Source organism: Sardina pilchardus, chromosome 9, assembly GCF_963854185.1.
Source record: "Sardina pilchardus chromosome 9, fSarPil1.1, whole genome shotgun sequence".
Lineage (NCBI taxonomy): Eukaryota > Metazoa > Chordata > Actinopteri > Clupeiformes > Clupeidae > Sardina > Sardina pilchardus.
Genome location: NC_085002.1, coordinates 25901038 through 25916037, shown reverse-complemented (window position 1 = coordinate 25916037; position 15000 = coordinate 25901038). Strand labels below are relative to the sequence as shown.

Below are 15000 nucleotides of genomic sequence, written 5' to 3'. Positions count from 1 at the left end.
AGCAAACACGCACTGTACTGTACTGTATTCAGTCCAGCATGCAGCACATCCATCCAGATCTGCACAGTGCTGCATACAATCGAATGAGCCTATTATCTTGATGAAGCAAAGGCCGGCCTTTGTCTAATGTTACTGCATGGATTTCCGTTTGGCATACCTCGCCTCACTTTCAGATCATGTCAATATTGCAGCATAGATTATTGGGTGCAGTGGCTCAGCAATAAATGCTAATTTGCTCAAGCTAACCATCAATTACAACGTGCCCAGTCAATTAAAGAGTGACAGGATGAACCTGAATAAAGTCATGTTCAATAGCTGATTAAATTCAGTATCTGTAACATCTGCATAAATGCGGTCATTTTTAAAAGAGCAATGCTCAGTCACCTGACTTTGATGTAGCGTCTTTCTCTCTCACACACGCAGACAAATAAGGCTAGTTACTGAGGTATTCTCAAGTCTTGACTCAATAAGGGAACTGTTGCATCGAAGAAACAAACAGCCCCCAATTCCTTAATGGCGATCAATACGGCTGCTTAAGGAGAATGCCAGTTATTGTAATGCAGCCTGTAGCCTATCGAGTAGCACATGTACTGAATCAATGCTTCTCTGTCCCACAGGAGGAGGGTTCCACCACTGCTCCAGTGACAAGGGAGGAGGCTTCTGTGCTTATGCAGATATAACATTAGCCATCAAGGTAAGAGACTCGAGGCACCATCTTCACAATGCATGTCTTTTTTTTTGGCCTTTTTATTCCTTTAATTGGATAGGACAGTAGAGACACAGGCAGGAAGTGAGCGGGAGAGAGAGTTGGGGTGGGATCCGGAAAGAGCCACACATACTGTAATGCATGTCTTGATTGAGTATTGACCATTCAGTTGTGACAACTCAGCATTTGTGGCAGTGTCCAGTAGTGTGGTCGGCTTTGACCGTGAATCAAGGGTCACAGCACAGCATCACGCTGCATGTAACATTGTATCGCATCGCACTACACCATGTTGCGTCGCGTCGCGTCACGTCGCATCCAGTAGGACGTTCAAAGCAAAGATTCTAGAACAGAGCTTTGTTCTAGAATCTTTGGTTCAAAGTAATCAAACTGATTGCTGCTGACGTTCACCTGCGTTGCATGCCGTTAGGACATGGTGTACTATGGTGAAAATATTTGTAGGGATTCTCCATTGAGAACGTAAATATTCTTTCATATCAAGCTCAACATATGGCCATATACAGTAGGCCTACCAGTATATGCATGGACCAGAGTAATGATACATAATTTCCCAGGTGCATAATACTGTAGGTAAGACATGTCAGTGTCCATAGATGTAATATTGATGGAAGTGCGTGTTGGTTGGGCCCCTAGGCTGCTGTTTTACAGTAGCACTGTGTAGACTCTTATGTAGCCCAGAGAATCCCTTGTTTCCAGCTGCTCTTCCTCGTGAAGAATCCATGAAGATCCTGTGGCCTTTTTGAAGAAGCCCACTATTACTCATATTTTGTGAGAGAGCTTGTTCATTGTCTTCGTTTTCCCTCTTTAAGGGTCCTTTCCTTCTTTAATCTACCACATTTGCCAAGTCTCCATCTTCCAGCTTCCAGTCTCTCATTGCCAGTGGGATATAGATTTTTTTTATCACTGTATGTGGTTTTGCAATACAATAATTACAGGGCCTTATGAAGGAAGTAACAAAGTAGTGTATTTTATGAATGTCTGTGGCTCCTTGAAGTGCACGTTTTCAATAATTCATTTCAGTCAGATTCCTGCAAGCTATTGTTTGGCTGTAAGCTTTGCCCAAGTAAATCTGAACTGAATCTGATCATCCCACCACACAAGCATTCGTGCTTTGGTATTTCTCATATGAGCAAGAGGCATCTCATTCTGCATGTTCCCTGATCTCTCTCTCTCTCTCTCTCTCTCTCTCTCTCTCTCTACCCCCTCATATCTCTATCTTACCCTCTCTCTGTTTCTTTATCTCTCTCTCTCTCTCTCTCTATCCCCTATCTCTATCTTACCCTCTCTCCGTTTCTTTCTCTCTCTCTCTCTCTCTCTCTCTCTCTACCCCCTCATATCTCTATCTTACCCTCTCTCTGTTTCTTTCTCTCTCTCTCTCTGTCTCTCTCCCACTCACACTCTCTCTCCCTCTTGCTGAATCTCTCTCTAATTCTCTCTCTCTCTCTCTCTCTCTCTCTCTCTTGTTCTCTCTCTGTCCTTCCTACAGTTCCTGTTTGAGAGAGTGGAGGGGGTTTGCCGGGCCACCATTATCGATCTGGATGCCCATCAGGTGAACAGCAGTCATTTTCTTCAGTTTCACTCAATCAATCGCTCTGCAGAGGAATCACCGGCGTAGACAAGATAATACCACCTGTTTAGCACCGTAATCAATGCCATGCCATTCAGGCACCATTTATCCAATGCTTGTCCATGGACAGCTTCGCTGTGTCTTTTCTGCTGTTGATTTCCACGCTTTGATTGTGCAGGCTGGTTATTTTTTTTGTCCCCTGTCTTTGTTTAGCCTTGGTTTTTTTCTCTCTCCTTGTTTTCCTTTATCTAGGTCAATATTTTAATAACGTCTTAATTAGTTCATCAAGTTATTGTGTAATCACCACACCACTGATTGGTCTTTAGAGGTGTTTTTTTTTTCTCAGTGCAGGGGCAAAAAGAAGCGATTTATCAGACCAAAAGGTTCAGACAACAAGGATGCAAAACAATTTTCTCATGACCCTTGTTTGAGAGTTCAGACTTCTCTCACTACATGGCTGGAGATCACAGAATAGATTTGATGGAGATCGTTTTTGATGCCAGTTACAGTTTTTCACAGTTGCTCAAACACTAAACCCCATTCTCTGAATCAAATTCTCAAATGTCTGAACACATTTATTGAATTGCTCCCTTTTTTGGCAAAACCATAGACTACTTTCACCCATTTCACCCATTTTACCAAACTCATTAACCCTTTTTGCAAAACTGTGAACACATTGTGCATTCTGATGCACTTCTTAATTATATTGATAACCAAACAATGCAGAAGTTGAACACAATTACAGTTTTTCACAATTGCTAGAACACCTTTTTCAGAACTCTTTACCTTTTTCTCAAAACTGTGAACACAAAACTCATTTCTCAAACTACATTCTCGAAACCCTTCAATCTTGTTGCAAAACTGAACAATCACCTCAAAACACTTTTAACTTTGCTCAAAACTAACTAATGGTCTCAAATCATTGAACACATCAGGCAAAATTACACTCCTGCAGAGCAGTGATAAGACAATACACCAAACAATGGAAGACACAGTTTTCAGGGCAGGGTTTATGGCTCCAGGAGGAATTGTATTCATTCTAATTTGAAAAATAAAATATCACAATGAAAATAAAGAATAAGGACTTATATCACTCTCTACTTATATCCTCCATGAAGGTATAAATCAATAGTTTTGTAAGTGAACAGAAAGACAGGCCAATACTGTACTGAATATGATTTGTACTGTGATGCCACAGACTCTGATAGTACTGTAAGTATGCAATACTGTAATATTGTATTGTGCCTAAATTTAGACTTACTTGGACATACTGATAACTCAGCTCTTTCACTCTCTCAGAGTTGAGCTCAAAGGGTAGTAGCCTAAGTGTGTAACAGTGGATGTTCAGTGATTACTGTACTGTATGATAATTGACATTTACGCTATTTTTCTTCTGTAGTCTGAATCTTTGGATTATTGACGGCACAGAGAAACCACTGATGTTGGGTTGGACCATGAAGTCCTGCTTCTCTCATTGGCATTCCATGAACCAGAACATGGTCAATGATTGTTGCCCAAATATCATCATTTACAGTATTGCAACTCTTGGGACTCTCTGTCTTTCTCTTCATCCTCTTCCTCCTACCTGCACCCTCCTCTTCCTTGTACCCCACTTCTACTGTAACACACACTTGTTGTCCCCTGCATCTCTGTCAACTCTGAACTGACTTATATTGGTTGTCACATCATTAGACAGAAGTGTTATCAATTTTGAGTGGTAGTGTTCAAATGGAGACAACTGTGCACTAATTGTGTTCAACTTCTGCGTTGTTTGGCTATCAATATAATTAAGAAGTGCATCAGAATGCACAATGTGTTCACAGTTTTGCAAAAAGAGTTAATGAGTTTGGTAAAATGGGTGAAAGTGGGTGAAAGTAGTCTATGGTTTTGCCAAAAAAGGGAATAATTCAATAAATGTGTTCAGGCATTTGAGAATTTGATTCAGAGAATGGGGTTTAGTGTTTGAGCAACTGTGAAAAACTGTAGTGCACAGTTGTCTCCATTTGAACACTACCACTCAAAATTGATAACACTTCTGTCTAATGATGTGACAACCAATATAAGTCAGTTCAGAGTTGACAGAGACGCAGGGGACAACAAGTGTGTGTTACAGTAGAAGTGGGGTACAAGGAAGAGGAGGGTGCAGGTAGGAGGAAGAGGATGAAGAGAAAGACAGAGTCCCAAGAGTTGCAATACTGTAAATTATGATATTTGGGCAACAATCATTGACCATGTTCTGGTTCATGGAATGCCAATGAGAGAAGCAGGACTTCATGGTCCAACCCAACATCAGTGGTTTCTCTGTGGCGTCAATAATCCAAAGATTCAGACTACAGAAGAGAAATAGCGTAAATGTCCATTATCATACAGTACAGTAATCGCTGAACATCCACTGTTACACACTTACTACCCTTTGAGCTCAACTCTGAGAGAGTGAAAGAGCTGAGTTATCAGGATATCCAATAAGTCTAAATTTAGGCACAATACAATATTACAGTATTGCATACTTACAGTACTATCAGAGTCTGTGGCACACAGTACAAATCATATTCAGTACAGTATCAGTCTGTCTTTCTGTTCACTTACAAAACTATTGATTTATATCTTCATATAGGCTAGAGGATATGAGTAGAGAGTGATGTAAGTCCTTATTCTTTATTTTCATTGTGATATTTTATTTTTCAAATTAGAATGAATACAATTCCTCCAGGAGCCATAAACCCTGCCCTGAAAACTGTGTCTTCCATTGTTTGGTGTATTGTCTTATCACTGCTCTGCAGGAGTGTAATTTTGCCTGATGTGTTCAATGATTTGAGACCATTAGTTAGTTTTGAGCAAAGTTAAAAGTGTTTTGAGGTGATTGTTCAGTTTTGCAACAAGATTGAAGGGTTTCGAGAATGTAGTTTGAGAAATGAGTTTTGTGTTCACAGTTTTGAGAAAAAGGTAAAGAGTTCTGAAAAAGGTGTTCTAGCAATTGTGAAAAACTGTAAAAGACAGTGTAACGTTTCTCAGTGTTTTCCTCTTCAATAGTTTGGCTCCATTGTCGCTAAATGATGGCGGGATGAAACGTAAACATCACATGTGTTTTACCTTTTTCTGTAATGGATTGTTGAAGGGAGGGAATCAATACAACAATGGAAAAAAGTGTCTCACTGTCCAAGTATCGACAGAAGCACTTGGCAAAATATCTTGTTGGCTGCAGTGGAGGTTTGCTGGGGCTTAAGTATGGCTATTTTACATTCCTCTCACCTTCCTTGACTTTGCTTGACTTTTTCTCTGCCTCCAATTGGTGTGTGTGTGTGTGTGTGTGTGTTTGTTTGTGTTTGTGTGTATATGTGTGTGTGTTGTGGTAGTGTGTATCCTCCCGACAAAGGTCATCAGAGATTTTGAGGGCAACTACAGCCCACATAGAGCCAAGGGAGAGGCAGGACTGAGTGGGATCTATGCACTCCCTGCTCTACGTAGCATATGTGCGTCACCCACAGAATCCTGTCGGCAGAGCAGCACACCCAACCTCAGAGTGGGTGTACTGTAAGTCAAATAGGCTGTTAACATTGAGACTTTGTACTCATGTAGATGTTTAAAGTCAAACATGGGCGACATAAATGCCTGAAAGGATGTATTGTGTTGTGTTGTCACTTTGTTTGTTGTGATGCTTTGGCTTTCATAGAAGTTCATTCTTTTACCCACAATGCAATGCCGTTTGGGGTAGAAGAGAATTACTCGTTAATTAGACGTAAATGGTTATGTTTATGATTCCAATGTAGCACTATGTTTTTAACCTGATGTCCTCTGGATTTTGTCCATGTCACTTACGGTCTATTTCTAACAGTCTAATGATCTGGAACCTGGGGGAAATGGTATACTGTTGGAGCAATCTGATAAAGCATGGGAAAGCACTTACAGAATACACAGTACAGCCAGAGAGGGTGTGGCAGTGACATTTTGTTGCAGTTTTGCAATTGCAATCAAACAGTGTTGTTTATCTGACCAAGGTTGCTGGCCTGGAGGAGAACTGGAGTGTTCCTGTTCCAGTGTTAGTAGTTACTTTGTGTGTGTGTGTGTGTGTGTGTGTGGGGGGGGGGGAGGGGGGGGGGTGCTGTTTTGACATTGAGAGGGAAACTGAGGACAAGCTGTATTTCTTGGGTTCAATTAGACAAGTATGCCCAATCAAGCAAAGCACTGGCAGCATGCAGTAGCATTAACAGTACCAAGGCCACAGCTGCGTTTGTCTGTGGAGCACAATTACGGGTGAAGTATACACAATGTCCCTATACAACAGCGCTGGCTCTTGGTGTGGGTGTTAAATCGAACCAGAATGGAGGGAAGTAATCAACAGAGCCTACTTTACTGGGTACTTTGAGGACATGTACTGCTATGGAACCTAATAAGAGCACAAACATATATATTCTGTCTGTCCTTAATTTCACAATTCTGTAATGGTCAATGCTGAACAAGACACACCACTGGCGCCTCTAACGGTTAATTTACCTTGTTTGACACGGAATGGCAAATTGTTATTTGCACTGTTTATAATTCTGTTCTCACTCCATTGCTGTGCTATAAGCCCTAAGGGAATCCTGAACGCAGCAGATTCTGGAATGGAATGAGATGATCTGGCACAGCTCTGGTCCTGATGCGGTGTGGATCTGTTTCTTCAGAGTGGCTCTGGAGTCATTCCTGCTCAGAATGCAGGTGCTGGAATTTGGTTTCATTTTGACTATTATTGTGCAATGGAGACGAAGGTCTACAGTCGCCTGGCTGATCTTGTTAAACATGCAGTTGAGGTAGAGCTGCGTGCCTTCAGGATTATAATTGTATCAGATGACTTCCTATCTGTCAGAGAGATGCATGTCACGTACATGCAGTTAAGACAAAGCTTAGTGCTACAAGCAAAAGTGGCCACGTCAGTGGCATGTCATTTAAAGGTGAACTATGCAAGTTTTTTAGCATAATTTGCCTTAACTGATCAGCTTCGGAGTCATTGGAATGATTTTTTCGACGTATTTTGGGTTGAATGATGACTGTCTTGTTTCCCCTTAGCGCCTGTGAGGAGCAAAAAAAAAACCACCGGGTCGGTGGCGCTGGCAAACAGAAAGTTTCGCAGCCTCGCGAACATGCTTATGAAAAGGCAGACTTCGAGTAGTGTTGTAAAATATACACGCTAAAGCTGTAGAGGAAGCTCTGCGGGGAACCTTCAAGTGTAAAACGATAAAAACAGCAAAAAAATCACCAAAACCTGCATAGTTCCTCTTTAACATTATGCTAGAGTGACGTCCAGTAGTGGTTGTCTGTATCTTCACCTACAGTATGTGGCCGATTCAAAATCTGGCTCACAGATCTGGTTTTGATCAGATGTGAGGCCAGCCAAAAGAGCTGTTTGAGAGCCAGCTGGTATCGTGATACTGTGTGGTGCAACTCGGGATAAGAAGTACGACGGCGGCAAACTGAGTGTAGGTGAGCATCATGATTTGCATCCTCTTATGCCCCTCTGAAACCAGCCTTCCCTCCGCAAGCCCAGAGAGTATTTGTCAGCCAGCCAGAAAATCTTTGTGTTTATTCTGCATGTAATGAGGTTTATATTCTGCGCTAATGAAGTTCAGAGTCCTTAAAACCGTTTTTTTCAGTCTGTGTACTTACCGTGCAGTTTATTTGCTATTTATTAGGGAGTAAATATTTTATATTTATCATCACTGAGTGTAACTCTCTCTAATGCCGTGCTTGAGAGTGCTGCATATACTGTTGTTTTTAGATCTCTAAATGTTTTTGGCATCTATATAATTAGCACTCACATCATTTGTGTAGATAATTATTACTTTGTTATGTATTAGAGGGTAAACATTTGTTACTGATAACAGCGTGCTTCGACTTTGAGTGCATTGTCAGCCAGTGCTCAGGGCATGTAGACAACAGGAGGAGTCTGAGTTTGTGAGCTTGCATGAGAGAGTAGGACTACTTAGGGGACATGGCAGTTTAAGTGACCTGAGGTCTACCAAGGTATCTTGAAGGCTTGCAGAAATGGTTTGGTGTTGTCATCTCCAATTTACTGTAAATGTTTGATTTCCCAGAGCGATGAGTCATACCTATCTCAATTAGCCCAGCCAATTAGGCTAAAGAGTTCACACTGACCACCAGTTTAAGGTCTTTATTTTGCATTTTGTTGTTTTTTCTCCTTCTCATATTTTTTGGCATGGCACTCCCATCCCTAACTGCCATAAGCATTTTGAAGCATGGCTTGATTATAATTATGGTCTTTTGCTTATCGACTGTGCGGGGGTGGGTGCAGAGGAAGATGGTGATGTTAGAGGTTTGGGGGTGGGGGTGTTGGTTGTACTGTGTGTGTGTGTGTGTGTGTGTGTGTGTGTGTGTGTGTGTGGAGTGTATCAGATCAATACTGATGGCAGTTAAATAATTCATGAAGACTAGGCTGAGAACAAGCGGCCAAATCTGGGTGCGTTTGTGGGGCTGGTTCAGGTTAGGAGATGGTGGTGGTGCTGCTTTCTCAGCAGAACTTAAAGAGAGCCGAAGTTTCGGGAGGGGGGCAAAGTGGGAGAGGAGACTCTAATTAGAGGCTGGGAATTATGACATGTCCTGCCAGCTTGGAGCTCGTCTGGTGGGCAGGGCAGAGGCTCTCATGAATGCTAAGCATGTGCTAATGAACTGAATTAGGTCCTGCAATGAGACAATAAATTGTTTCGCCAGAGCAATGTCACACCAGTAATAAACAGGATTAGATTTTCGCTTAGGTCCGCAGGCGCGAGTGGCTTAATATCCCAGGTGATGTGTGTTGTTGAAACTGAACTCGACATAGAGGGATGCAGTGGTCTAGTTCACTTGGTCTTTCCCTGCTGGGAAATTCTAAATAGGTTGTACTTGTACAGATCAAAGAATGTGCATCGGACATGTCACAGTCTTGATCTAGCCAGAAAATCAGTGCTGATTCTGTAAACTTCCAGAATTTAGAATAAAATTCCAGGTATAGACCTGAGTCCATTTTTGATTGTGGTTACTTAGGATCAGTGCTCTGCAGTCTTAGCTAGCTGTTAGCTCTCAGTATGTGCCGTAGGTCCTCTGCTGTCTCTCAGCTCAGGTAAGGAGGTGGATTCAGATGGGAGCCCATCCCTAGCTCCCCCCAGCACTTAAGTGTATGCAAATCTAACCGTCTGCTCTGAGGTCTCCATCCCCCTAGCGGTGCTCCTATCTCCCCTATCCAGAACTAAATTTAGACACCTTTCAATTTGTTTGAGCATCTCTAAATGATTGATGTTGGCTGCCAATTAGTTAGGTGACATTGAACCTCTGCAGGTTGCTAATACTGTTTAATTATTTCTGTCACCACAGTCTGCGGCGCAGGGCCTGTGCTTCTGCCTTTATTGCACCAGATGGTGCCGTGAATTTGTCTGCATATTTTTCTTTCCTACAACAGACCAAAACCCCAAAACAAAAATTTAAATGGGGAACTCCGTTGAATTTTGATTTTTTTTTAAACGAGTTTAAGGAGTGTGTGTCTACTCTCTTATACATTTTATGAGACTCTGTCCACAACGTCTGCTTGGATGTGAGTTCTTTCTGTTCCCCTTTCATGATATTTTCTTTTTTAACCAGCGGGGTTATATCCGCCCTCTAAAGCAGCAGTCAAGGGCTTGGCGGAGTGCCCGACGTAGACATGACAGCCGGTGAGAGGGAGTGACACAGCGTAGGTGACAGGTAGCATGTCGATAATGAAGACTGATAGACTCCCGCTGAGTTGGGACATCTCTGCTCGAACTTCCACGGGCTGATTGAGAGTTGATTTGCTCTTTCGCTCCGTCAGTCAAACTCTTTGCACCGTTCCTAAATATTTAAAGGAGCCTAGGATGTGAGAACTGAAGGTGGCGTGTCTGTTTCTAGTGTAAATGTATTCCAATACATTTTCAGCTCACAAAAGCACATCACTCTCGCTCACAGGTACACAGTTTTAACATTCCCATATCTGGTGTTGCAATTTCAAACAAAATAATTTCATCAAAGAAAACTGTTTTATTTACGGGTTTAAATATTTATCCTTTTCTCTCATATGTTTTGTTTTGAGATCAGTACAGTCCCTTCTGACAGATGTCCCCATTCTAAACCAGGGGAAAGAGAGTGGGTGTGTAAGAGACTGGGTGCTGCATATGTTTGGACTGTCATTGTGATCTCCTTTTTTTTTGCCCTGTAGGGAAATGGACACGAGCGGGACTTCTTGGACGACAGACGCGTGTACATAATGGACGTCTACAATCGCTACATCTACCCCGGTGATGGATACGCCAAACGTGAGTGTTGCCTAATACGTGGGGAATTGGCGTATAGTCATCCAATGCCTTTTGGAGGGAGGACAAATCAAATGAATGCTTGTGATGGAAGGATTGACTTACTCATTTATTGTTAATGAGGAACTAATTTCTCGATTCTCCAACACCCCCAAGAGACAACGGCATTACCATATGGGTGGGACGAGGAGATGGAAGAGAGGGGGGTGCAGTGTTGGAGAATTGCAGTGAAGACTAATGACCTAAAGGGGGCAGTGTTACTCATCTAGTCACGTTGGGGAATTCATTATAAGAGTTTGGAGAAAATGAGGACTGCATGGTGGCTTAATGAGTTTCGTGAAACTTTCTCTCTCTGGTATTAAGCACTAACCCATCAGTTTGTAGACCTTTTCAAAATAACACATTAAGTCGTTTGTAAAGAGGCAAAATCGTATCTTTCTATCCATACCAACATGAGCTATGACCAACTGGTCATTGCATTCAGTGGAGCAATTGTAAGTCATTTAATGAAGCTGTACTGTATGTGGTGCAGTTTAGTCATCAGCCTGTCATATGAATTTTCATACATTAGTGTAATTACTACAGTGGGGCAAGTCATAACTCTTTCTGACACTGACTCACTTTGACTGATTGCCAGTCTCTCCCCCAATTACTGTATGTTTGCCTCCCCCTCTATACCATGAACTGATGAAAGGTGGATGTATTAATCCATACATTCGCCCTGTCAATCCCATACGTTCCTTGGGAAGTCGAATGGGATGTGCTGCCTGGCGTTCCAAGATAAGTGCCTTGTTGTGGCGTCCTTCCACTTGTATTCCGCTTTGTATTTTCCTCCTGGAGCCACTGCCGTCTGTGACATTGAAGTAGCTTCAAAGCGGAGAAAAGCACCTCATTTGCACGTAGCGCTTTCCTGGAGTCTTCATCTGCAGTTAAAAGCAGCGGAGAGACTAATTAGGCGACACCCAGGTTTTGTTATGAGCTTGAAAGGGAGTGTGTGTGTGTGTGTGTGTGTGTGTGTGTGTGTGTGTGTAGGGAAGGGGGGTTACTGCATTGTTGCAGATAGTTTTCTGAATGAACTGGCAAAGGCTTAAACTAATGAAAGGCTAAAGCCGAACGCCGCTAACAGCACACTGGTGGCCCCCGTCGCTAATTACGGAGGAGAAGGAGGAACAGATACGCGTTGCAATTGTAATGACTTGTGAGAGAGACAGTGTGAGACAACCATTACTGTATGTTCCTCATAATATAATAACTTTTTTTTTTGTTCTGATTAATGTAATCCCATTCTGTTGTGTGCACTGTATGGAATGGCATGCTGTTGTGTGACAAACTACCTTTCAGGCCTTCGCATAATATGGGAGGAGAAGCCACTGAGTAGATGTCTGTTGAATAGAACCGTCTGTTTGTCTAGTCATTGTGAACCGGTCCTGGATGTGGCTGTCAACCGCCAGTGCTGGATCCAGCTTCTCAGAAATGCTTCTCCTTTCTTCAGCCATATTCCTGTCCGTCCCTGCCAATAATCAGTGTAATTCAGTCTGCGGGCACCGTGCCCGATGACTGGCGCATCGTACCCTAGCTAGTCCAGCCTGAGTGTGGAAAGAAGGATTAAGGAATGGCACTTAAGTGTACTCTACGATGAGCCCGGTATTCACTGAGAATTTCCTAAGAACTTGTTTATATTTCCTACAGCACAGCCCAGGCATCAATTAGACAGGCAGCTAGCTGGCCTCCGCCGAGAATAGCGATTAAATGCTAAAGAGGCTTGTTGTTTTTAAGTCTAAAGGCATAATGCCTTTTTTTCTTCCAAGAGGTGGTTGGAGCAGGCTACAGTATAACCTTGGGTGTGTGGTGGTTGGCTGATTGGTAGTGGTAGCTCTGAGGTGGGACTGAGTAAGGTGCTGTGTCCACCAAACCCGTTTTTTGCGCCGACGGCAACATTTTTCAATGTAAAGTCTATGTAGCTCAGCGTTCACAGCGCTGAGCGCCCTCGGCGGAAAAAACTCTCGGCGCCGACTGTTTTTTGTCGCAGCGCTTAGAGCACTCAAAGTTGAAATCTGTTCAACTTTTAGAACAGCGCCGGGCTCGTCAATGGCACTTCTCGTTATAAACCGTCTCTGGTTTTGGTAACTTAGCAACAATAAACACTTATCGAAGCGCCGAGAGGAGGAGGTTGAGGGCGCTCTGGCTGTTAAAAACGCGTTTGGTGGACACAGCACCTAAAGCCTGTGTGCCGGTGTTGCAGGGGCGATCAAGCGCAAGGTGGAGCTGGACTGGGGCACGGAGGACATGGAGTATCTCCAGAAGGTGGAGCTGCACGTGGAAGGGGCGCTCAACGAGGTCCGGCCTGACATCATCATCTACAACGCCGGCACGGACATCCTGGACGGAGACCCTCTGGGAGGCCTGGCCATTTCACCGCAGGTACAGCATAGAAGGCAGTGCAATCCAGTGCAGTTCACCACTTCTCTCACCTCTTCTTTAAACTCAGTACACCTGTGGTAAATGTATCAGAATTTATCCTAGGCTGGTAGCTGTGATCGGTCCCCTATCTCAGGCAACAATTAGGGCGGTAGTTTCCAGACTGCTTTAGCAGCGTGAATCAAATCGAGCGCAAGGCAGCATGGGAACACCAGCGTATCAGCGTATTTGGATTTCACCCGGCAGCTCAGGCTGGAAACCTGCTCATCTATCTCCCTGCTTCCTGCCCACAACCTCTGGGTCCAATCACAAACTAGCTTATCCAAAAGACAGTCATTTGAACGATGCCCATTGATCACGCCTCTTGTGCAGTAGAAATAAAGCGCAGACTCCCCATACTAATGATCAATCTTAAAAGATTGAGCTTAGTATGGTGATAGCCAGACCAGTGCAGTCCACCACTCCTCTCAGCTCTCCTTTAAAGCCAGTACACCTGTCTGTGGTGAATTGATCAGAATTGTGTTGTAAGAGTGACATGTTCTGAACGTCTGTATTTTACAGCTTGGATGCAACGTGACAGTTCATTTAAACTTCACACCGAGTTTGGCGAATTAATATTCAAGTGTGATACGGCCAACAAATTGGAACTACTTCATAGGTGTGCAAATAACCTACGGGTTAATGCACACCCTTACAGAACGCAGGACAATGGGGAATTGAACCAAGCAGTGGAATAACATAAAGGTATCACGTCAGTAGCCACATCCAAGTCATTATGATGGACATTGTCCAGTGATACAGCAGCGTCATGTTGTCATTATCAGTAACAGCAGTGGCACTGAGTCAGTTTGATGCTATGGCAGACGAGACATACAGTAAGGCATAAGCTGTAATACCATTCACAATCATGTGAGCCATCTTGAAAGTAACTGACGATAATAGCGTTTCATTGTCATACTGTATCTCTGGACACTGTCTGTTGTGGTGATCTGTGACAGGATATCTGCCTGTTATGTTATCTTGTGGTGTCTAACATGATAGCTTAGTGTGAGGACAGAGGGTTAAAGTGTTTCCAGATCACTCGCTTCCTTAAGGCCTTTATAACCAAGCTGCCTTTAATCTGAGAGTCACGTTAGCCCTGTAGCTAGTCTGTTGCATCAGCATTTCCTACAGACTTGTACCAGTGAGCCGCGGGTTCCCGCTATCTGACAGCCATGTGTCTTATGGATCTGCCTGTTCTACTGCATTGAGAGTAATTATCCTGGTTTCTCCCCGAGTCTCTGTTCCAGTGAAAGCATTTTGTTTGCGGAGGAAAAGCAATCTGCAATCTGCAAACATGGGCCCCTATGAAAATCACAAGCCTCAGCTAAACGTTACTCATTTCAGTGACAGAGCGCCTCAACCCTGAAGGTATAAAAAAAGCCTCTCCGTTTTCCCAGGATGAGGTTAGCGTAGAGCTCCACAGGCAGGCGGTGCCCATCAACTTGGCCCTGACGGCCTCTCCCAAACTGACAAAACAGTAAGTCACGGAGGAGACAGAGTCACACACATAAATATGAGGTCATCTGTTCTACTGGACAGGAGCCTTCTGCTCCCTCTCCGCTCCTCTCCCTGCCGCTGAGGTCAGAGTCTTAAAGCCCAGAGAGTCACCGGCTCCATAACTGTCTCTCTGTTTACCCAGGAGACAGGACTCGGCCAGCGTGAATTATCACTAATAACGCCATCGATTGGGGTGTAATGAAAAATAGATTCTGCCTGGTATGTTGGGCCCAATTTGACAGTCTTGTAAGAGTTGTTAATCATATATGGCTTGCTGCACTGGACCTATGGGGGATGCTGCTTTGTTTATCTCCCCTCCAGGAGAGTTTACTTTCAACTTTATTCAAACATGGCCGTGTCTGTTGTGATCCGGGCCTACAGCTGAATTGGGTACAGTTATACTGTAGTTTGGACGCAACCAGAGATTTACCCGAATGATGACCATGGAATTGTGTGCATAA

The 15000-nt window shown here is 43.4% G+C and overlaps 1 protein-coding gene across 2 annotated transcripts in view; it reads left to right on the top strand.

Annotated features, from left to right (window-relative positions):
* hdac11 (histone deacetylase 11) overlaps window positions 1-15000 on the top strand; it is a 32183-nt gene that overhangs the window by 12842 nt on the left and 4341 nt on the right. For both annotated transcript variants that reach the window (XM_062544436.1, XM_062544435.1), the window contains 4 exons: window positions 618-694; window positions 2211-2273; window positions 10489-10585; window positions 12825-13003. In XM_062544436.1, coding sequence (XP_062400420.1) covers window positions 618-694; window positions 2211-2273; window positions 10489-10585; window positions 12825-13003 — 416 coding nt within the window. The remainder of the gene's footprint in view (window positions 1-617; window positions 695-2210; window positions 2274-10488; window positions 10586-12824; window positions 13004-15000) is intronic.